The sequence below is a fragment of the Triticum urartu genome, chromosome 3A (assembly GCF_056163025.1).
Source record: "Triticum urartu cultivar PI428250 chromosome 3A, HENAU_Tu73, whole genome shotgun sequence".
NCBI classification, from domain to species: domain Eukaryota; kingdom Viridiplantae; phylum Streptophyta; class Magnoliopsida; order Poales; family Poaceae; genus Triticum; species Triticum urartu.
In genome coordinates this window covers 691,123,245-691,145,720 of record NC_141875.1, presented here as the reverse complement: position 1 = coordinate 691,145,720, position 22,476 = coordinate 691,123,245, and the positions used below count along the sequence as shown (strand labels likewise).

The 22,476-nt window shown below is 46.1% G+C and overlaps 2 protein-coding genes and 1 pseudogene across 2 annotated transcripts; all 3 read left to right on the top strand.

The window, feature by feature from the left end:
- Window positions 1-13,020, top strand: part of LOC125547211 (protein LIFEGUARD 2-like) — a 36,778-nt pseudogene extending 23,758 nt beyond the window's left edge.
- A 1,969-nt stretch (window positions 13,021-14,989) lies between these two features.
- On the top strand, window positions 14,990-15,526 carry LOC147981693 (uncharacterized). Its single transcript, XM_087516054.1, has one exon. The coding sequence runs from the start codon at window positions 14,990-14,992 to the stop codon at window positions 15,524-15,526; it is 537 nt and encodes a 178-aa protein (XP_087372180.1).
- Window positions 15,527-17,176: 1,650 nt separating this feature from the next.
- On the top strand, window positions 17,177-18,523 carry LOC125547210 (glucan endo-1,3-beta-glucosidase, acidic isoform-like). The gene is made up of 2 exons (XM_087514042.1): window positions 17,177-17,258; window positions 17,346-18,523. Exons 1-2 carry the CDS (start codon window positions 17,183-17,185, stop codon window positions 18,272-18,274), a joined length of 1,005 nt encoding a protein of 334 aa, XP_087370168.1. The 5' UTR covers window positions 17,177-17,182; the 3' UTR covers window positions 18,275-18,523.
- The last annotated feature ends 3,953 nt before the right edge of the window (window positions 18,524-22,476 follow it).

The following is a 22,476-nucleotide window of genomic DNA, read 5'->3' as shown; positions in this document are numbered from 1 at the left end:
AAACCGAAGATAATGCGAGAAGTAACCCGGAAAGAAGCAAACACAATAGTAAACAACCATCACATAATCATGGCATGATGCACAACAAGTATGATGCATGTCCGGTTTAATGAAGCATGGCATGGCAAAATGCACAAACAATCCTACAACTTAAGTGGAGATCAATATGCAACGAGTTGCATATTGACGAAACACCACAACAAGTTATTTAGTTCAATCTCGTTTATGTACCCAACAATATTAAATGTTGATAAACATGGCAAGAGATGAAGCATAATGAAACTATCTATCTAGGCAAGTTTAAATGAGGCCAGAACAACAAAACAACAAGTCCGGAAACTCCTCATATGCATATATTAGGTTTGGTACTGTTCTGCCCTAAACATAATTTTAGAGTTATTAAACATGCAAAACAAGCACACCATGATAATCTAGGCATTTTTCTACCCCATTTACATATAAATATTATTAAATTCGGAGTTACGGTTATTTAGCTATGAATTAAATCATTTTAGCAAGTTATTTAAGCAAATTTAAACAAACAGCTTTTTAAAAATTTGAACAAGGATGGAAATGACGTATTATGAAACTAGATGCAATTCTAAGCATATTTCATATATAAAGTTTTTCCATATGATGCACAGTTATTAAGATATTAAATGCATGATGCTTGGGGGGTTTTCTACAAAACTGCAGTCTCACGATAATAGCAAAATTCGCTGGTCCAGGGAAAAAACATAGTGGGCCGAAACTAGTGCAAGATGGGTCAATAGAGAGGAGGGGCTGAGGGAGCTGCTCACAGCGGGCCTTGGGCCGGTCGGTGATGAGGTGAGGCCGAAAGGGGGGCGTCGGGCCTGGGGTGGCTGTGACCCAATCGGATCGGTCAACGGGCGAGGGGTCGGGCGAGCTGCTCTGCTCGTTCGACAGGGAAACAACGGCAGCAGCGGACCCGGCCGAGACGAGGCCTGCAGGCGGCAGGTTCGGGCAAGGGGTCCACGCGAGCGTGGTGGATCCGGCCAGTCCGAGGGTCAGGGAGGCGATTCCCGGTGACGAGGAACTCCGGCGGAACGAACTTGAAGCGCAGGGGACGGCAAGGCGAGGTGGACCGCAGGGGAGGTCGAGGACGACAGGGAGCAGCGGACGGGGAGGACCTAGAGGAGCTCGGGGCCTCAAGTGCAGGCACAGAGGAGGCCGAGGCGCCATCGCAGGGGAACGGCAACAGCGGCGGGGAACTTGGCATCATTAACAGGTTCAGGAGGCGTCGCCGGGGCCTGTGCCGTCGAGACCCGAAGGAGGAGATGAGGCATTGACGGATCCGGCCAGTTGCGGGCGTCGAGGCGGCGGGGAGGACCTGGATCGGGAGCTTGGCTCTCCATCACGCTCGTCCCTGTGAACCAGCGAGAGGAAAAGACCTGAGAGGGAGAGAGAGATCCAGGGAAAAAATGAAGGGAGAAGGAGAAACGGGCGGTTCCTGGTGACTGTTGTTGCTGGCCAGGAGCCTTCAACGGGGAAGCACCGGCGAGGAGGAGGCTGAGCGCGGGAGGCCGGCGCTGGGTCGTTGCGGGAGCATCTCGATAGGGGTTCAAACGAGCAGGGGATCAGGCGGGGTGGTAGGAGGCTTGCGGGAGGAGGCAGCAGGTGAGGTGGATGGAGTTGGATCGAGAGGGGCTCTGGTTGGCCGGGCGTGCAAATCAAGGAGTTGAGTGGCGGCGGGGATGGATTGGATGGATGGAAGGATGGGACAGGATCCCTAATTCCTAGGGTTGCCCATTATATACGCTGGTGGAAATAGTTAGGGGCTATCGGACCCCTCCGATCGTAATCGGACGGTCGCGAATAAAATAGCTAGGGAGGCCAAATAAGAAAACGGTGACGTTTTGTAGACGTTTGGAGATGATCCGGATCCAACGGTGACGATTGCCCGGGTCGGGTTCGGGACAATTTCGGACGCGCACGTGAGGGGTTCGATGCGCTGTGCAGAGAGGGTTTCGGACGGTGCGGTCGCATCGGACAACCCCGGAAGCGAAGAGGGGAAGGAGGAAGGACTAGGTGGGCTGTGGCGAGACTGCGAGGGGGAGAAGAGAGAGAGAGAGAGGGCCCGGCATCTGTTTCCGGAGACTGAAAACGTCCGACGTTAGACCGGCTATAATGCCGCTATAGTTATCCGTTGGGGCATCAAACGATCTCCGAATGCGATGAAACTTGACAGGCGGTCTATCTACACTATAATAAGACCACACGTCAACTCTCATCCCATTCCGAGAACATTTTCCGGCCACTTATAAAATAATATTTCGGACGTGCCGCGGGCGCGTGCAAGTGTGTCTGGGCTCAGAACGGACAACTGAAAGAACTCGGAGAACCTGGACGAAACTAAGTTTTCGAAAACATGCAGATGCAATGCGGATGATGACATGATATGAAATGCAACACGCAAGCGAATGACATGGCAACGTCGGCGAATAACTGGAAGACACCTGGCACATCGGTCTCGGGGCGTCACAACACTCCACCACTACGAGAGGATCTCGTCCCGAGATCTAGAATGGCACCGGAGGGAAAAACGGAAGAGCAAGAGAAGAGGTAAAACTAAGTTGCTCCTTTGACAAACGAGTGAAACCAAAGAACCTTGAAAAGGTTAAGCCATATCGAGAAAAGAATACAACAAAGATAAATGAAGTTGAAAGCACTCCATTAGCAAAGAGGAAACAAAGAAGAACAACTTTGGGCAGCACTCCGATTGAAAAGAGATGCAAGACTAGATAAGTATAAAGAACTTTAAAAGGGGCACGACACCCCGGTTAAATGGATAAGCATGAAAAGAACATGATCTTTGACGAAACGAGATGATGGGTTGAAAAGAGCAACATCACATTGCCTCCGGATGAAAGAATCAAAGGTAGATCATCAGAACAAAAGAACGGAGAAGAAAATGACAACTCCTACCAAAAATGAACTTGGAAAGCATCCTTAGGAGAGTGGTCGAACGGAGTTGTTGGAAACCCAACAACGAAAAGAATAAGCTTGATATGGTCTTATGGAATACATCTCAAATTATGAGGTGAAATTCTGCCACTAACGGAAACAATGGATTGGATTGATATCAACAATAATAAGAGAAGCTATCTCACCGGGAGGATAAAAGAAGAACTTGGGTCATTTATGAGCACCGTAAATAGCAACAATCCTTAGGGAAAGCTTTAGGTGAGATATAACCCAAGGTAACTCCAATGACGAGATTGATGGATTTAAAATACCTCATTCTTAATAACATGTGAATCATGAAACATGAATTCAAATTATCAAGAATGACATAATACCACCTCCAATGATACGGAAGAAAGAATTGCACTCCGGATAGCAAGATGAAGAAAAACTTGAGCTTCTTAGCAAAGAATGTCGATGAACACTTCGAGAAGGAATTAAATCCTTGATGAATCCATCATGTAGAACCTTCATGAAGAACTCCGGTAATAAAAGAATGATCCAAAATAATTGAATGATGAAAAGAATAAGATTGAAGCCTCGCAATGATTTAGATAGAGATCTCCATGATAATATAATTGAAAGAGGTTGAAACTCCGGGAAAAAGAGAAGATGAAACAAATGAAACCGAGAATTTGAAGGGCCTCAGGAATAAAGAATTAATCATTAGGATGAAACAAGAATAAGAATTACATTATGATTGTCCTTCATAAATTAAATTGATGATAAGAAATGGATTTGGCACACTACTTATCCCCGTAAAAAGGATTAAGATCGATATAGCATAACTTGAGAACGTCTTCAACAAGTTACCGGTAGGATTGGGAAGAACAAATGAATATATACGATAACGAATGACGAGAACTCTTGCATGAACCACCGTTAGGATTGGCAACGAATAACTAGATGTTATAGCAAGGAAGAAAAAATCCTGAATAGCCACCGTAAGAATTGGAAATGACCGAAGGGAAGATAAAGAAACACCGGGAAGAATTAAGCAAATGAACGAAGATGCTTGAGAGAATTTAGATGCATGAGAATGAAGAGATCACGAGCTGATAAGAGAATACTTGAATGATGCACCGGTAAGATTTAGAGAACCACAGCTGAAAGCTGAGAATGAATAAATCTTAGATCATGGGCTCCGGATGATCAAACTGAGAGGACTCTTGAATTTGCTCCGGATAGGTGAAAAGAATTCCCACAATCAAACAATTATGAGAGGATGGCCTCGAACTAGGACCACGAATCTCTGAGAGAACGGATAAGATATGGAGGTAAAGCTCTTCTTTGGTCTTCAAATGTTGAGAGTGACGACGAGAAACACCACCAAGAATTGTTTAGACACTCCGAAAGAATCAAAAGCGAAGAGGTTGAGCCAACGATGAAAAGAAAATTGAGAGATCTTGGAGAAACACATCTGACTGATGAAAATCATTCTTACGTCAAACTTTAGAAAATAATTTGAGAAGCTCTGGAAAAATAATAAGAGTCAGGTAAGATCCTGGGGAAAAAAACCTGTGGGTTAGGGCCCACTCAAGAGAAAACACCGTTAGAATGATTAAAAAGAGAGATTTCACCGGTTGAATTAAAAGGCTTGAATGAGAGAACATCCTCGAGAGATCTTGAATGAAAGCAGAGTGGAAACACGAATCTTCGAGATATCTTGAGCACTCCGGAACAATTGAATAGCAAGAAATGACTGAATATGAGGTGCACCGGCATGAGAAGGTATTTGCAATGAGGAAAGGATATAATTGGAAAAGCTTGAATTGAATTCATCGGATAAAAGAGAATGAAGAATGATGAACTAGAAGCTCCGTTAGCATCTTCCTGAGAATCACCGGATAAGAACATTGACGAAAGAGAATGGAGAGACTCCATATGAATAAAAGGATACTTGATTAAGAATTCTGAGTCGTCGAAGAAAAATGGGTGGGTGGGCGGGAAAACAAAGAAAATTTGGGATGGATGGAACGAACACCGTTGAGAAGAACTGATAATTGATCTTGCGGATGTTGAAAAAGAACGGATTCGCTTGAGGAGAAAACACACCGGTTTAAAAAGATTGACATGATAATCTCGATGATCTAGAAGGATTAGTATTCACATCGGAGTATGAGAACACCATTTGGGGAAGGTATGGAATCAACACTTGACTTCGAAGCAACTCGAATACCACAACTCAAAACAAAATAAAGGATTGGCTTGCAGAATAAGTCAGAACAAACATATGACTGAGATTTCGTCCGAAGTTCTCGTGGTGGGGCCTACACGGGCTCGATCGTACAGCACCATCATGTACAAGGCAGTGCACATGACATATGAAGCGTCCCCGAGTCGGCATAGCCAATGACTCTTTAAGACACAACGAGACCACTGTAAAACCAACTGTGAATAGGCGGACCACTAGACGTCGAACCCCAATTTCATATCATACATCTGTCGGAAAGATATCCTAAGAGCTACTTGAATTCCCACTTATAAACTCCCGAAATTTTCCCAGTTATGCAATCAGGTGTTGGGGATACAGGGGAAGCATAATATCTCACCCAAAACTAGCAAATCCTACATCCAGCTGTATCCATCCTTCAACACATAACCAAGAAACTTTCGGAAATCGTCTACCTCAACCTTCGAAAAGCATCCGTTATACAAGTTATGGCAATACTCCCGAACTCCCACCCCAGTACTGGGTGGCGTCGAGGTTATCTCACCAACAACTGCATAAAAGAGATTTTCAATGTCGGCAAACTAAACTCAGGTATTCCAGAACTGCAACGATAAAATTATGACGACAACACCTCGGAGCTCAACTCCCCGGGACACTTCCACAAAACCCCTGACAGGAGGCACCAAGACAATGTTCTCGTCACAGAACCATCGGAACGATTCCAAGATACCCGCGTGATCCTAATTTTTTAGTGAAATTTGAGAAGAGAAGAGTCAAAACTCTACGTCAGGATGCCTTACCAAAGCGATGAGGAGATTGGGAAGTAAAAAGAATTCCTAAACTCTCCCATATATAATTCCTAAATGACTCAAAACATTTTTCTAGACACAACTTGGCTGCTAAAAACGATCAATCAGTGGGGGCTCCTAAGGTCGGGGAAGGCTCTGATACCAACTTGTAACGCCCTCGATGCGGCTATATCTCCCACGTGTCGAAGCACGACTTAGAGGCATAACCGCATTGAAAGCAATGTCGCAAGTGAGGTAATCTTCAGACAACCCATGTAATACATAAGGGAAAGAGATACATAGTTGGCTTACAATCGCCACTTCACACAATTACATAAATAAAGCATTACATCATCCAAGTACAATCAGGGCCCGACTATGGAGCCAAAATAAAAGAAGAACCCCAAATGCGACAAGGTCCCCAATCGACCCCAACTGGGCTCCACTACTGATCAACTAGAACGAAGCAACATAAAGGACAAGATCTTCATCGAGCTCCTCCTTGAGCTTGGTTGCGTCACCTGCTCGGTAACATCGGCACCTGCAAACTGGTTTTGGAAGTATCTGTGAGTCACGGGGACTCAGCAATCTCGCACCCTCGCGATCAAGACTATTTAAGCTTATGGGTAAGGTAAAGGTAAGAGGTGGAGCTGCAGCAAGCGACTAGCATATATGGTGGCTAACATATTCGCAAAAGAGAGCGAGAACAGAAGGCAAAAGCACGGTCGAGAAACTATGATCAAGAAGTGATCCTAGAACAACCTACGTCAAGCATAACTCCAAGACCGTGTTCACTTCTCGGACTCCGCCGGAAAGAGACCATCACGGTAACACACGCGGTTGATGCATTTTAATTAAGGTCAACTTCAGGTTTTCTACAATCGGACGTTAACAAATTCCCATCTGCCCATAACCACGGGCACGGCTTTCGAAAGTTCAAATCCCTGCAGCGGTGTCCCAACTTAGCCCATGACAAGCTCTCACGGTCAATGAAGGATATTCCTTCTAGCGGGAAGACCCGATCAGTCTCGGAATCCCGGCAACATGACATTTCGACAAGGTAAAACTAAACCAGCAACACCGCCCGAATGTGCCGACAAATCCCGATAGGAGCTGCACATATCTCTTTCTCAGGGCACACTCAGATTGTCTTAGGTATGGGTAGGCCAGCCCAGAGTTGCCCCTGGTGGCCACCGGCAGCTGACAGGTGGACCAACACTCAGAGGAGCACTGGCCCGGGGGGGGGGGGGTGGGGGTTAAAATAATGATGACCCTTGAGTCTGCAGAACCCAAGGGAAAGAAAAGGCTAGGTGGCAAATGGTAAAACCAAGGTTGGGCATTGCTGGAGGAGTTTTATTCAAGGCGAACTGTCAAGGGGTTCCCATTATTACCCAACCGCGTAAGGAACGCAAAATCCGGGAACATAACACCGATATGACGGAAACTAGGGCGGCAAGAATGGAACAAAACACCAGGCATAAGGCCGAGCCTTCCACCCTTTACCAAGTATATAGATGCATGAATTAAATAAGAGATATTGTGATATCCCAACAAGTAAACATGTTTCAACAAGGAACAACATCTCCATGTTCCAGCAAGGAACATACTTCAATCTTCACCTGCAACTAACAACGCTATAAGAGGGGCTGAGCAAAGCGGTAACATATCCAAACAACGGTTTGCTAGGACAAGGTGGGTTAGAGGCTTGGTTCAACAATATGGGAGGCATGATAAGCAAGTGGTAGGTATCGCAGCATAGGCATAGTAAAAGAGCGAGCAACTAGCAAGCAAAGATAGAAGTGATTTCGAGGGTATGATCATCTTGCCTGAAATCCCGCAAGGAAGAAGAATGAGTCCATGAAGAAGACAAACGGACGTAGACGAACGGATCCTCACAACTCCGGAATGAAACCGAAGATAACGCGAGAAGTAACCCGGAAAGAAGCAAACACAATAGTAAACAACCATCACATAATCATGGCATGATGCACAACAAGTATGATGCATGTACGGTTTAATGAAGCATGGCATGGCAAAATGCACAAACAATCCTACAACTTAAGTGGAGATCAATATGCAACGAGTTGCATATTGACGAAACACCACAACAAGTTATTTAGTTCAATCTCGTTTATGTACCCAACAATATTAAATGTTGATAAACATGGCAAGAGATGATGCATAATGAAACTATCTATCTAGGCAAGTTTAAATGAGGCCGGAACAACAAAACAACAAGTCCGGAAACTCCTCATATACATATATTAGGTTTGGTACTGTTCTGCCCTAAACATAATTTTAGAGTTATTAAACATGCAAAACAAGCACACCATGATAATCTAGGCATTTTTCTACCCCATTTACATATAAAGATTATTAAATTCAGAGTTACGGTTATTTAGCTATGAATTAAATCATTTTAGCAAGTTATTTAAGCAAATTTAAACAAACAGCTTTTTAAAAATTTGAACAAGGATGGAAATGACATATTATGAAACTAGATGCAATTCTAAGCATATTTCATATATAAAGTTTTTCCATATGATGCACAGTTATTAAGATATTAAATGCATGATGCTTGGGGGGTTTTCTACAAAACTGCAGTCTCAGGATAATAGCAAAATTCGCAGGTCCAGGGAAAAAACATAGTGGGCCGAAACTAGTGCAAGATGGGTCAATAGAGAGGAGGGGCTGAGGGAGCTGCTCACAGCGGGCCTTGGGCCGGTCGGTGATGAGGTGAGGCCGAAAGGGGAGCGTCGGGCCTGGGGTGGCTGTGACCCAGCCGGATCGGTCAACGGGCGAGGGGTCGGGCGAGCTGCTCTGCTCGTTCGACAGGGAAACAGCGGCAGCAGCGGACCCGGCCAAGACGAGGCCTGCAGGCGGCGGGTTCGGGCAAGGGGCAAGGTCCACGCGAGCGCGGTGGATCCGGCTAGTCCGAGGGTCAGGGAGGCGATTCCTGGCGATGAGGAACTCCGGCGGAACGGACTTGAAGCGCAGGGGATGGCAAGGCGAGGTGGACCGCAGGGGAGGTCGAGGACGACAGGGAGCAGCGGACGGGGAGGACCTAGAGGAGCTCGGGGCCTCAAGTGCAGGCACAGAGGAGGCCGAGGCGCCATCGCAGGGGAACGGCAACAGCGGCGGGGAACTTGGCATCATTAACAGGTTCAGGAGGCGTCGCCGGGGCCTGTGCCGTCGAGACCCGAAGGAGGAGATGAGGCATTGACGGATCCGGCCAGTTGCGGGCGTCGAGGCGGCGGGGAGGACCTGGATCGGGAGCTTGGCTCTCCATCACGCTCGTCCCTGTGAACCAGCGAGAGGAAAAGACCTGAGAGGGAGAGAGAGATCCAGGGAAAAAATGAAGGGAGAAGGAGAAACGGGCGGTTCCTGGTGACTGTTGTTGCTGGCCAGGAGCCTTCAACGGGGAAGCACCGGCGAGGAGGAGGCTGAGCGCGGGAGGCCGGCGCTGGGTCGTTGCGGGAGCATCTCGATAGGGGTTCAAACGAGCAGGGGATCAGGCGGGGTGGTAGGAGGCTTGCGGGAGGAGGCAGCAGGTGAGGTGGATGGAGTTGGATCGAGAGGGGCTCTGGTTGGCCGGGCGTGCAAATCAAGGAGTTGAGTGGCGGCGAGGATGGATTGGATGGATGGAAGGATGGGACAGGATCCCTAATTCCTAGGGTTGCCCATTATATACGCTGGTGGAAATAGTTAGGGGCTATCGGACCCCTCCGATCGTAATCGGACGGTCGCGAATAAAATAGCTAGGGAGGCCAAATAAGAAAACGGTGACGTTTTGTAGACGTTTGGAGATGATCCGGATCCAACGGTGACGATTGCCCGGGTCGGGTTCGGGACAATTTCGGACGCGCACGTGAGGGGTTCGATGCGCTGTGCAGAGAGGGTTTCGGACTGTGCGGTCGCATCGGACAACCCCGGAAGCGAAGAGGGGAAGGAGGAAGGACTAGGTGGGCTGTGGCGAGACTGCGAGGGGGAGAAGAGAGAGAGAGAGGGCCCGGCATCTGTTTCCGGAGACTGAAAACGTCCGACGTTAGACCGGCTATAATGCCGCTATAGTTATCCGTTGGGGCATCAAACGATCTCCGAATGCGATGAAACTTGATAGGCGGTCTATCTACACTATAATAAGACCACACGTCAACTCTCATCCCATTCCGAGAACATTTTCCGGCCACTTATAAAATAATATTTCGGACGTGCCGCGGGCGCGTGCAAGTGTGTCTGGGCTCAGAACGGACAACTGAAAGAACTCGGAGAACCTGGACGAAACTAAGTTTTCGAAAACATGCAGATGCAATGCGGATGATGACATGATATGAAATGCAACACGCAAGCGAATGACATGGCAACGTCGGCGAATAACTGGAAGACACCTGGCACATCGGTCTCGGGGCGTCACAAGGGGTCAGATCTTGTGGAGTATATGAACGCCTTTAATCAAGTCGTGACAGATCTAGCACGCTTGGGTGCGACGGTTGACGACAAGGATAGGGCAATTCTGCTTCTTTGTTCATTGCCATCATCCTATGACCATTTGATCACTACGTTGACGCACGGCAAGGTGACCGTCAAGAATGAGGATATTACTGCGGCATTGCTATCTTATGATATGAGAAAGAAGAACGCAGTGGAAGTCTCTCATGGTGAAGGTTTGCTAGTCAAGGGTGAGCAGTGGCGGAAGGGATATGAGGCTGGGAAGAACAAGAAAAAGAAAAGGAATATACGGTGTCACAAGTGTAAGCAGTGGGGACATATGAGAAAGGACCGTCCAGAACTCAATGGTGGGGCAAGTGCTAATAAGGCAACTCATGGTGATGACTCAGACAACAGTAGTGATGTCCTCATAGTATCAGACAGGCGGTCAACCAAAGGTGAAGCGTGGATGTTGAATTCGGCTTGCTCTTTTCATGCGACACCCAACAGGGAGTGGTTCTCTTCGTACAAGTCTGGTGAGTTTGGTTTAGCCTATGTGGGCGATGGCACAGGTTATCGTGTTGCTGGAGTAGGTGACATCAAAATCAAGATGTTTGACGGAGTTGAGCGGATGCTTCGGGGAGTCAGGCATGTGCCGGGGCTAAGGAGGAATCTAATTTCGCTCGGTGTTCTTCATGATGGTGGTATGGTATTCCGTTGTGATCGGGATAGGAAGACCATGAGAATCATGAAAGATGAGGTGACCGTGATGATTGGAGGGAGGACGGCTTCACATCTTTACAAGCTGCAAGGGAGCACTATTGCAGGTGGAGTCACGGAGACTGGAGTTGCAGGAGTAGCAGCGGGGTCTCACGGCGGCGGCGGGTCTGGGGTAGACTGTCGAGTAGCTCTTAGTAAGCTCCGAAGAAGACAACACAAGTCCGGAGTACATGGAAGTTTGACGCATGGACAAATTCAAGGTGGTGGAGAATATTCGCCAAGGTGGAGTTTGTTGTGTTTTTGTGACGAATATTTTGTACTAGTTGGGTTACGCTTGGACTTGGTGTTGTAGTGTGGTCGAATACTTGTAGTGTCGGAGTCGGACACGTTGTATCCTTGGCCTCTTATATATGAGGAGGCACCCCATGTTGTAACCCATGACGACTAGATAGCGACAGGCTCGCAAGGGGGTGCTGGCGGCTTGTGGCGGCGCCTGGGTGGCCGGTGTTGCGGTATCTCGGGGAGGAGCGCCCACAGTCATTGCCCCGGGAGTAGGCGAGTTCGCCGAACCTCGTTAACAAATCTCGGTGTCGTCATTGTCTTGTGATTGCTTGTTCCTCGGTGGATCGACCGCGTACCTCGGATTAATTATGACACTATGGATGTGTTGTACTTACAACTGCAGATTTTTGCAGTGAATAATTTTGCTTTACTAGACTAGAATGGGACGTGGTTGGCTTGCGAATTGCAGTGCTGTGCCCGTTGCTAAAATGCTTGTTAATTTGTTGTATGCAGTGCTGTGCCCGTTTTACTGCTATCGTCAGAAGCACCCAGTCAACCTGCTGCTGCTCGGCGTTTTCACAGTGGCCATCAGCTTCGCTGTGGGCATGACATGTGCCTTCACTAGCGGTAACTGTCTCCCCCACCATGAATTATGTTCTTGCCCGCAGATCCTAGCTTCTTCTTGAGTCTTCTAATATAATGCCCCTCTCGTTGTGTCAATTCATTACATGTGTATGACCAGTAAGCTTGTTAGTCACTATGTATGGCAATTGGATAGTTGCTGCCAATTTGCCATGGCCATGCAAATGTTAGGCAACCCATGTGACTGTAGCTGATGCATTTTCCCGGTTTGTGTTGAGGGCTAAGTTGTACCTGTTGGTCACCTTTTATGATATGCTTGTCTGAGTTAAGCATTTGTGATGTGCTTGTCAGATTTAGCATGCACGTACTTAATTGTTTGGTCAAATTTACATGGAAGTTAATTTCTGTGGTAGAAGAGATGTACGAGATGATTCTTTTAGAAAAGGAGGATGACCCTCGGCCTCTGCATTTGGAAGATGTACGAGATGATAAGAAAGCAATTAGTTCATTTAATTAGTGGCTAATTTTTCGAGTTCTATATTATGAAATAAAGAAACCGCTAAAATAAAATATTCCGGCATGTGCACATGCAAGGTCATTTTGGAGGCTGTGATTCTTACAACGGTGGTTGCTTGAGCCTCACTCCTTACACCTTCTGGGCTGTAAAGAGGGGCAAGGACTTCAGCTTCCTTGGTCCTTTCTTATTTGCTTCTCTCATCATGTTGCTCGTCTTTGGGTTCGTTCAGGTCAGATATGATGCCCATTTATCAGGCTTCTCTATTCTACAATCAATCAATACTGATGATGGCTTCTCTAAATATACGGATCTTCTTCCCGCTGGGCAAGCTCTCTCACATGATCTATGGCGCGCTGGCGGCACTCATCTTCAGTGGCTACATTGTCTATGACACGGACAACATCATCAAGCGTTACACCTATGACGAGTATGTCTGGGCCGCCGTCTCCCTCTACCTTGACATCATCAATCTGTTCCTGGCCCTGCTGACCCTGTTTAGTACGGGTGACAGCTAAAGCGCATCGCCCTGCCCCTGTTCACGAGACCTCGACTTGAAGAATTGTATAGGCTGCTCTTGCTTGCACGGTGAAAATGTTGGTTAGTAGTTTATTAGTTGAGTTGATCCCTAGCTAAGAGAGGAAACTTAAGAAAACTGCTGTGTGTGTGTTCTTTCTATGGATGGTGGGTGTGCTGTTCACATGCTGGATTGGTGGTGTGCTGCTGCGTTTATGATATCATTTCTTACTATAACGGTTTCTGAATTCTGATATGATATCATCTGGACGAGCACAATATTGTTTCCCAGCTCCTATGAATTGGTCTCTTGGCCCGTCGTACATTTTGATGGTGTCTGCCCTGGACTATGAAATAAACTCACAATCAGACCGATTCTCTGCCAGAACTAAATCAAAGAGACGCCCGTTCTCATTTAGTATGAACAAACTGAATGTGTTTTCCATTGGTAACACGTTGAATCGGTACTGTTCAATGGCTAATGACTTTGTAGTGTATGTACGTTCAAAGAGAATGGTGCTTGAAGATTTCATCCACTTAAGTTTGATGTGAGCACTGATTAGAGGGACTGAGGCGCGGCCGGTCCACCACTACCGCACGAGAGCAAAACCCCTGTGTGCTCCCGGTGGCGAGCTCCGCAACTGCTCCGCTGGGAGCTTCTTGTACCACGTCACACGCTCGTGCTCCATGCCGACGGCAGACGAGACAGGACGCGGTGGCAGCACTGATGGGTGGAGATACAGGGGAAATGATGGCAGCTAAGGTTTGAAAGCCGCTAGTTGGCTTTTAATAGAGGGGCCAGGGCTGGGTTTGGAGGCGCGAGACAACTCGGGCAAATGGGTTGTGTAGCTGGGGAGGGGGACGGGGTGTCGGAGAGCCTCTTTTTTTGTCCAGGCTGTCAAACTATGGATTATTTTTTAGCGATAATTCATAGTTTGCTCTTCCGAATTATGAAAGTAGACTCATCAAGAGAGGAGGGAATGTCCTCTTGTAGAAGGTTTTAGAGAATCTTTTTAACCGATCTTAACTCATGAAGGATGCACAACTATGTCTACTACCTAGCAAAATGTTGATAGCTTCTCACTTTACAATCATATTTGAATCATTTTTGTTGGTATGGATCTTATCAAGTTGTAGTAACTTTTTTTAAAAGTTCACCTAGGGGAGAGATTCCCCACGTGAAAGTTAAATATGTTTTGGTGCTTCCAAAGTTGTCAGCGGCACAACCACACCTGCGCAAAGAGATGTCACTTGGGCGACGGTGGCTAAGACATCTAGGATATGGAGCTGCCAGATATTGACATTGTCCAGGACGAACATCAGGCACATCCCAAAAACAACCGGTAAAGGGGCAGGATAATATCAGATGGTTAGCCGTCTAAATGACAACAACACATAGGGGGCGTCCAGCACCGGTAGCATCGATGATTTTCTTCCAGAGGAGGACATCCCGCGTGTCGATTCTAGCCTCGACCAGGAGCCACCCAAAGTAACACACCCACGAGGTGCTGCCTGCAACTGAGCTAGATTAATCAGCAAATGGCCTGGCCTATCGCCAAAACAACACATGTCGTAGAGGGCAGGTGTGGCCAACACGTCCTTGGCGCCGACGCAACAAGTGAGGGAGGCGGCTGGGGAGATTGAGATGGTCAGATGGATGGGAGGGGTCAAGTTAAGTTTTTTACTTGGAAGGTGTTAGGCGGGCTTCAATGGGCTTGCATGTAATGTTGATCAGTGATGGGCACATATTTTCGCTCGCCACTAGTAATTGATTATTAGTTAAGGGCACCCCTTCTGACCCGCCACTAATGGTGATTACCATTGGCAGGCGTTTTCTAGGGTATCACTTCGTTTTGTCTTAAAAGGGAGATACCAATGCTTAGTATGGATGAGAATATTCTAGCAATGGGTTGCCCAAGGAGTTCCTGCAAAATTGTTCATTGCTTCCATCACTACAAGATTGAAATATTCAATGAGGTGCTTGATAGAAACATAGCTAAGATGAATAACCGGTTCAGTGAAACTTCAACAAGGTTATTGATATGCATTGCTAGTCTAGATCCTAGAGACTCATTTAGTAGATTTAATCATGAGAACCTGCTTGAGCTTGCATCTATGTACTTAGTCGACTTCGACCCAGAAGAATTATATCATTTGGATGGTCAGCTCAAGATATACATTGATATGATGAAAAGGTATCATGTTTTTTGTGGTTGTGACAGTATTGCTAAACTTGCCCTCAAGTTGGTTGAAACTAAGGAACATTTACAATTTCCTTTGGTTTACCGGCTCATCAAACTTAATTTGACTTTGCCAGTAGTGACGACATCTGTTGAAAGAGTTTTCTCAACCATGAATATCATAAAGATAAATTTGAGAAATAAGACATCTGATGATTGGTTGAATGATATGAAGGTATGCTATGTTGAGCGAGAAATATTTGCCGGAATTGAGGACAGGAAGATTAGAGAACATTTTCATAGCTTGAGAGACCGTAGAGGCCATCTACCAAACCCTCCTCGTATACTTACAACTTAGGGTAATTTTTTTTTGTTATCTATTGTTTCAAACTATTTGCTTACTTTTTCTAAGACATATATTGATAGCCAACTTGTTCACCTGCTGTAGGCATCTATTAGTCATGGAGTTGGGCATTTTGGGCCATGGAATGAATGATTCAAGTGACAGGAGTCCATGTTAGTAGTTCTCTATGACGTTCATGTTAGATTTTGTGTTTTTTGGTTGTTAGATCTCCTAGTTGTTGAGAATTTTGAGCTGTTCTAAATCGTTGGTTATGTTGATTCTCGAGTGCATCTTGCTTCATATTTGAATTTTGTGAGATTTGGTTCAGCGTACTTGCATTTTTCAATCAAAAAATTTATACCTCAAATGTTCCGCCCCGGCTAAGTTCAATTCTTGGATCCCCCACAGGTTAGAATTAGTGTTTTAGGAATAGATCTATGGTTCATTTCCCCTATATTGTAAGTATACCACTAGAAGTTGCATTTAAATTTTTTGCCAATTGTTAGGTTTAATTTTCTGTTGTTGGGGCATTAAATGAATTTCTAGGTATTTAATGGAGGTAAACTTTTTTTTTGTTTTTTAAGTGAAAATGAAGTTTGGAAAATATGAAACTTAGCATGGAGTCATGGTATGTCATGTAGGCATTGTGTTTAATTTCTCAGTGAGTTAGAAAAAAGTCGTGATGTATTTCACTTAGAAATTGTACTCAACATACACCATTACATGTATCATCTTTGGGGAAGGAACTAGGTTTCAAGAGGGAATGAGCAAGTTTACATGTGAAGCGACCGCTGTTTCGCCAGTTGGACTTGAGATTGTTTTCACACTCAACATACACCATTACATGTATCATGTAAAAAAATTGGCAATTTCTTGGGTCTGTTTGCTATATTTAAGCCATTAAATGCATTGCTAGGCTTCTAATTAGTACAATTAAAATTTGAACAATAGGTACATGACATAACCGTTAGGAATTGGTTGAAAAAAAATCTTATTGGTGATATGATTTTTTCTAAAACAGCGGACCATTGGCAACAGAAAAAACAGCACAAAAAGAAAACAGCGTCCAGCAAACGAGCGGGCGGACAGACGAGCGAACAGCGCAAACTAGCGTTCTTCTTCGGTTCGCGCCGGAACTGGAACTGGTGTCCATGCTTCCAAAACCATTACTATCAACATTCAACAGTAGAACATGCCAACTAAGTCCAGTCAAAAGGATGTACGTACATGCTACGTACACTGGAATTCCACGCCCCGGACGACGAGGCACAGCTGTTTCCCCCAAGTGCAGTGTACGCACTCGCCGCGATTGGTGGACGAGCTCGCCGTCGCCGGCGCGCGCGTAGCTTACGGGCGATGTATTGTGCCGAACCAGATCGTGACCTTGGCGCGTATTCCATTCCACGTACTAGGCCAGAGCAAACGTCTACGTACCGTGCCAGCAGCGCTGGAAAACGGGAGCTGGCTAGCAGTGGTGGACCGCGTGCCTTGCCAAACTGCCTAATTACATTACATCCTAGCTTGCGTTGTTCGTATAAATAGGGGGTGAATGCTTGGTTCATTTCATGCAAACCGCACGCACGTACGACGTACGTACCAGGTGCAGAGTTTTGGAAGATCTAGCTGCACTACTGGTGCAGAGTTTGGTTGCAGGAAGACGTACTAGTGGAGATGGCAGGGCATCGTGCCTGCATGTTTTCGGTGGCGTTGGCCCTTCTTGGAGTGCTTCTGGCATCCATTCCTGCAGGCAATTCCCTTCCCTTCATATTATCTATCGGTGAGCAAGCTAGAGTACTAACTTCGGTTGCGCGTTTCACTATTGGAAAACACACAGAGGTGCAGTCCATCGGCGTGTGCTACGGCGTCAACGGCGACGGGCTGCCCTCGGCCAGCGAAGTCGTGCAGCTCTACCAGTCCAACGGCATCACCGGCATGCGCATCTACTTCCCGGACGCCGACGCCCTGCAGGCCCTCAGCGGCTCCAACATCGGCCTCATCATCGACGTGGCCAACGAGGACCTCGCCTCCCTCGCCTCCGACCGCTCCGCCGCCACCGCCTGGGTCCAGACCAACGTGCAGGCCCACCAGGGCCTCACCATCAAGTACATCGCCGCCGGCAACGAGGTGGGCGACCAGGGCGGCGACACGGGGAACATCCTCCCGGCCATGCAGAACCTCGACGCCGCCCTCGCCGCGGCCGGGCTCGGCGGCATCAAGGTGTCCACGTCGGTGTCGCAGGGCGTGACCACCGGGTTCCCTCCCTCCCAAGGCACCTTCTCCGCCGGCTACATGGGTCCCATCGTGCAGTACCTGGCCACCACCGGCGCCCCGCTGCTCGCCAACGTGTACCCCTACTTCTCGTACGTGGACAACCAGGCCCAGATCGACATCAACTACGCTCTCTTCACGTCGCCGGGCACCGTGGTGCAGGACGGCGGCAACGCGTACCAGAACCTGTTCGACGCCCTCGTCGACACGTTCTACTCCGCGCTCGAGAGCGCCGGCGCCGGGGGCGTCAACGTGGTGGTGTCGGAGAGCGGGTGGCCCTCAGCCGGCGGCACGGCGGCGACCACGGACAACGCGCAGACGTACAACCAGAACCTGATCAAACATGTCGGGCAAGGGACGCCCAAGAGGCCCAGCGCCATCGAGGCCTACGTGTTCGCCATGTTCAACGAGGATAAGAAGGGCCCGGCTGAGATCGAGAAGCACTTTGGGCTCTTCAACCCGGACAAATCGCCGGCGTATCCCATCAGTTTCTAGAAGGCGGGACACATCCATACGCCTACGTACGTAGCAAGACAACAAACATTTCCTTGCTCAGCTAAAATAAACTACTGCGGGCTTTGTACTTCCTTGCATAAGCTGCCTCTACTGTAGAATGCGAACATCATGCTTTGCACGGATGGTGGAAAAGGTCCCAAATTATTTGGATGACGAAAGCGCTCAAATTGTTTAACGGAGACAAACAATAAGAGGCACCCTGGCAATACTGTGATCTTTCTTTTACCACTTCCTTCTGTCGAGCCCTAGGTGCCGGTTGGGTAATAATTTCACTGGATCAACCGCTCCCTTGGCCGTCGGATCTGACATAAGTCACGATCCTGGGACGTCCTGGCAATAGAGAACTCCCACATGCAACATTTCTGTTGTATGTTCGGCAACATTTTATTTCCGTGGTGATTCTAATCAAGGTATATCGTTATGTGTGTACGTTTATAAGCAGTAATAGCTTTAGAGCATCTCCCACCAGCAAAAAAAGGAAGAAGCTCTAGAGCATCTCTAGCCGATCCCCAAAAATGAGAAGTATCCGGCCGAGTAAGCTAGTGGAGTATACTACTCCACTAAATTTTAATCGGACTTAGCCCATCCCCTAAATAAACAGAGTAAAATTTTCTTTTCTCATTTGCATTTCATTTTAGGCCACTGAAACAGATTTAATTGCTTCTTTATTTCATTGAACAATATTTTTATACATCGGAGTACATAATTCACCAACTGTTCGCAACGAGAACAAAATCAAAGAAAACAAGAACCATAATTAGACACTTTAATACATATCCAGCTTTCATAACTGCTCCATTAGTTGGATTAATATTTTCTCTATGTCTTCACTGTTAATTCCCTCAATTGACAACTCGAGCTTGCACGCTTATTTCTTCCTCAGTTCCGACGAACAAAAAGATGAGCTCAAGAATAAGGACACAGTGATAAAATGGGACAAGGAATTGGTGATGGACCCAACCTAAGGATCATAAAAGAAGAGGTAGAAGCACGAACAACTCTACCGTGGTGTGCACAGCCGCTCCCCACACCCCCACCCCCCACCCGCCGCGCGTGTCGTGCGGGCGCCGACGAGATGCCATACACGCGAGGCATCGGGGTGACCAAAGACATTGTCCGTGCCTGGTGCACGGGGGTTGTTCTGTTCGTGCCGCCTCCTCCCCCCCTCCTCTCCGCAACAACGAGTACACAAGCGGCGCACAAGGTCTCTCCCAAGGCCGAGGTCCGAAGGGATCAGGGGTAATGGAGAGAGGCAGGATCTTTCCAACCGGCGTAGAGGGATGCAGATGAGCCATGGGAGCCGGTGCCAAGCGGCGTTCTCCAATCGCCATCACGAGAGAGAGATGTCGCTTTTGTGTTTCTTTTCTTCTCAATTTTTCTATAGAACATTTTTTCAGTGTCGCTCACGCTACGACAGAGAGTGGTGAAACTAAATGGGCTAGTTGTGGCTCAATTAATCAGAGGGCTCGGAGTAGCTGCCCTTTAGGACATCTGGTCCATGAATTGGTAGACGTGGCCAGCCGGGAGCGGACGCCAGATCTAACGACCAAGAACGAAAATCAACGACATGAAACACACCTGATGTGAGAAGACTCAAAAGTGGTTCAGTTTTACTGCCATAAATTGCTACTCATTCCCTCACAAAGAATTCGACGGTGCTTACATTGCTAGTTAAATAAATTAGTGGAACATGGCTGAGTTACAATACCTAACATTAATTTAGACTAAACTGTTGCACTTCTTTGTAACTACAAAATATATTCTCCACGTATGATTTTGCCGCTTAGTTTTCATTGTGGTTACCAACTGTGTAATTTTATTTCTAAATATTAAAGCACACTATTTCTATTAAATCATTTTAACATTGGTCATGAAATTTCCAATCCACAAAAGATGAAGTACATCTTATAGAGTGCTTGATGTGCTCTCTTTTTCGAGACACCGTCAGTTTTGTAATTTAACTAGATTGTTCTAGATTAGAGAAAAGATATAGGATTACAGGTCTTCATAGATTAATTGAATTGCACACATATGTTTCCTTTTGTCTATTACAGATGTGTTAAATATTATTATAGAAAGCTATAAATGTGAATGAGGTTTCTAGAATGCATCCATATCTATATTATGTGCAAGTAATTACATGGGTAATTATCTTCGTAATAAATATAAAATTTAACCATATAAAAATATATATTACTGTTTTGTCTATGAACTGCTGTGTTGCTTGTTTATTAGTTCTCCGATGATCAAATATGTCTTTCATGCTCCTCGGTTCTACAATCAACTGACAACATGTGCATACCATGCATTTGGTCTTGGATTAGCATCATTTAGCTCAACTCGCATGGAATGGATCTAGTTTTTTTTTTGATGCGTTTGTATGAAAATGTTCTCTTTGTACTTAACAAACATTAGCACTGGTAAGAGGTATGCGTGAAAATTTGCGCATCATCTTTTTTTCTTGGTTCCATCAGTGTGTAAATCAACCCCTAAAATAATAGTGACTTGCACAACACACCTTGACTGGCTGAACATCACAAATCAAAATTTACGCGAAAAGCTTTTAGGTTGAAAATAATGTTACACATAACTTTTTGTATTTGTTTGCTCTAATATTTTATATCCGAATATCTTCAATACATACAAACTGGATAACTAATGAGGGCCCCTAGTTGATTATCAATATTGCACTGGTCTAGAGCCGGCTCTATGTTTGTGACTAGTTATCCGACACCTTTTGCACCAATTTGTCGATAAATTAGCTTTGATAGCCATAAAGATTTTTGCAATCTCAGAAGTGTAAAAAATTACAATTCAAGTTTGTGGGCTTGGGAATCAACATTGGTGAGGACCTAGGAGGCACACTTGTCTTTTGGCCGATATCATGTCCATAGTTATGTATCATTGCATTTCATGAAAAAAAGTGTAATTGCGTATTTTTAAAATGATGGTGGATAGACATTTAATTCGTTACATATGTGAGGGTCTATGTAAGGAGTGATTTTTTTTACTCTTCAGCTCCATGTGTAAGTGCATCTAGTGCCACCCCTAGTTGGTTTTGGAGTATTGACGACAAACCTAGTTGAGGGACTAACGTGTTTGTGAGAATTGCAGGAAAACACAGGTAGAAGTCCCTCATTGATTCGGTTTTATTACCAGAGATGACCCCTAAAAATGTACGAAGACATTGAAGACAATGGTGGTTTATGAAGATATTCATATTGAAGACAATGACATGAGAAGACTCCCTATGAAGCTTATGGAACTCGAAGACTTAGATCCTTCGTAGTTTTATTTCATTTATGTTGTGTCATAGGAATCACCGTACTGTTAAGTGGGGTCCAAGAGAATCAGTCAGAATGACTAAAGTGATGCCTAATTCAAATCCTATGTCTTCAAGCGAAGACTTTGAGAGAAAATCTTGTCCAGAGTCAGACAAGTCAGCTTTACTTGTAGCCCAAGTAAAGTTGCCGTGTGAGTTCAAAATTCGACCATTGGTACACGTGTCAGTTCCTTAGTGACCCAGGGTCATTTCGGACAGATCAGGTCGGGTTGCCAAGTGGCTATAAATAGTCCACCCCCCACAACCATAAACTGTTGGCTGCTCAGATTTCAGCGCACGACTTTTGTCGTTTGAGAGCAACCCACCTCGAAGCCTTTGAAAGAAAAATTCCTAGTGAGGAGAAAAGCCCTAACCACCCAGAGCCAGAGTAAATTGGGCATCACTTAAGTCTTCTTGTCTGTGTGATCTGAAGACTTATTACACTTGAGGACTGTGCATCCTCCAGACGGTTAGGTGTCGCGTTCTGAGCATCCAAGAGAAATTGTGGATTGCCAGTGAACGAAGTCTGTGAAGGTTTGAGAGTCTACCTTGAAGACTTACCTGAGTGATTGCGCGAGGTCTGTGTGACCTTAGCTCAAGGAGAAAACGGTGAGGACTGGGTGTCTTGGACTAAGTGTCCTTGACTGGGTGTCCGGGACTGTGTGTCCTTTGGTTTAAATACCTAGCCGCTCCAACTAGACGTATAATTGTCACAGCAACTGGAACTGGTCCAACAAATCATTGTCTTCAACGTGTCACTGGTTTCATCTTCACTTCCTTTTACTTACAGTTATTTATTGTGAAGCCATTGCATGCTTGCTTTATCTTTTGTCTTCACAACATGAATGTACGATCTGTT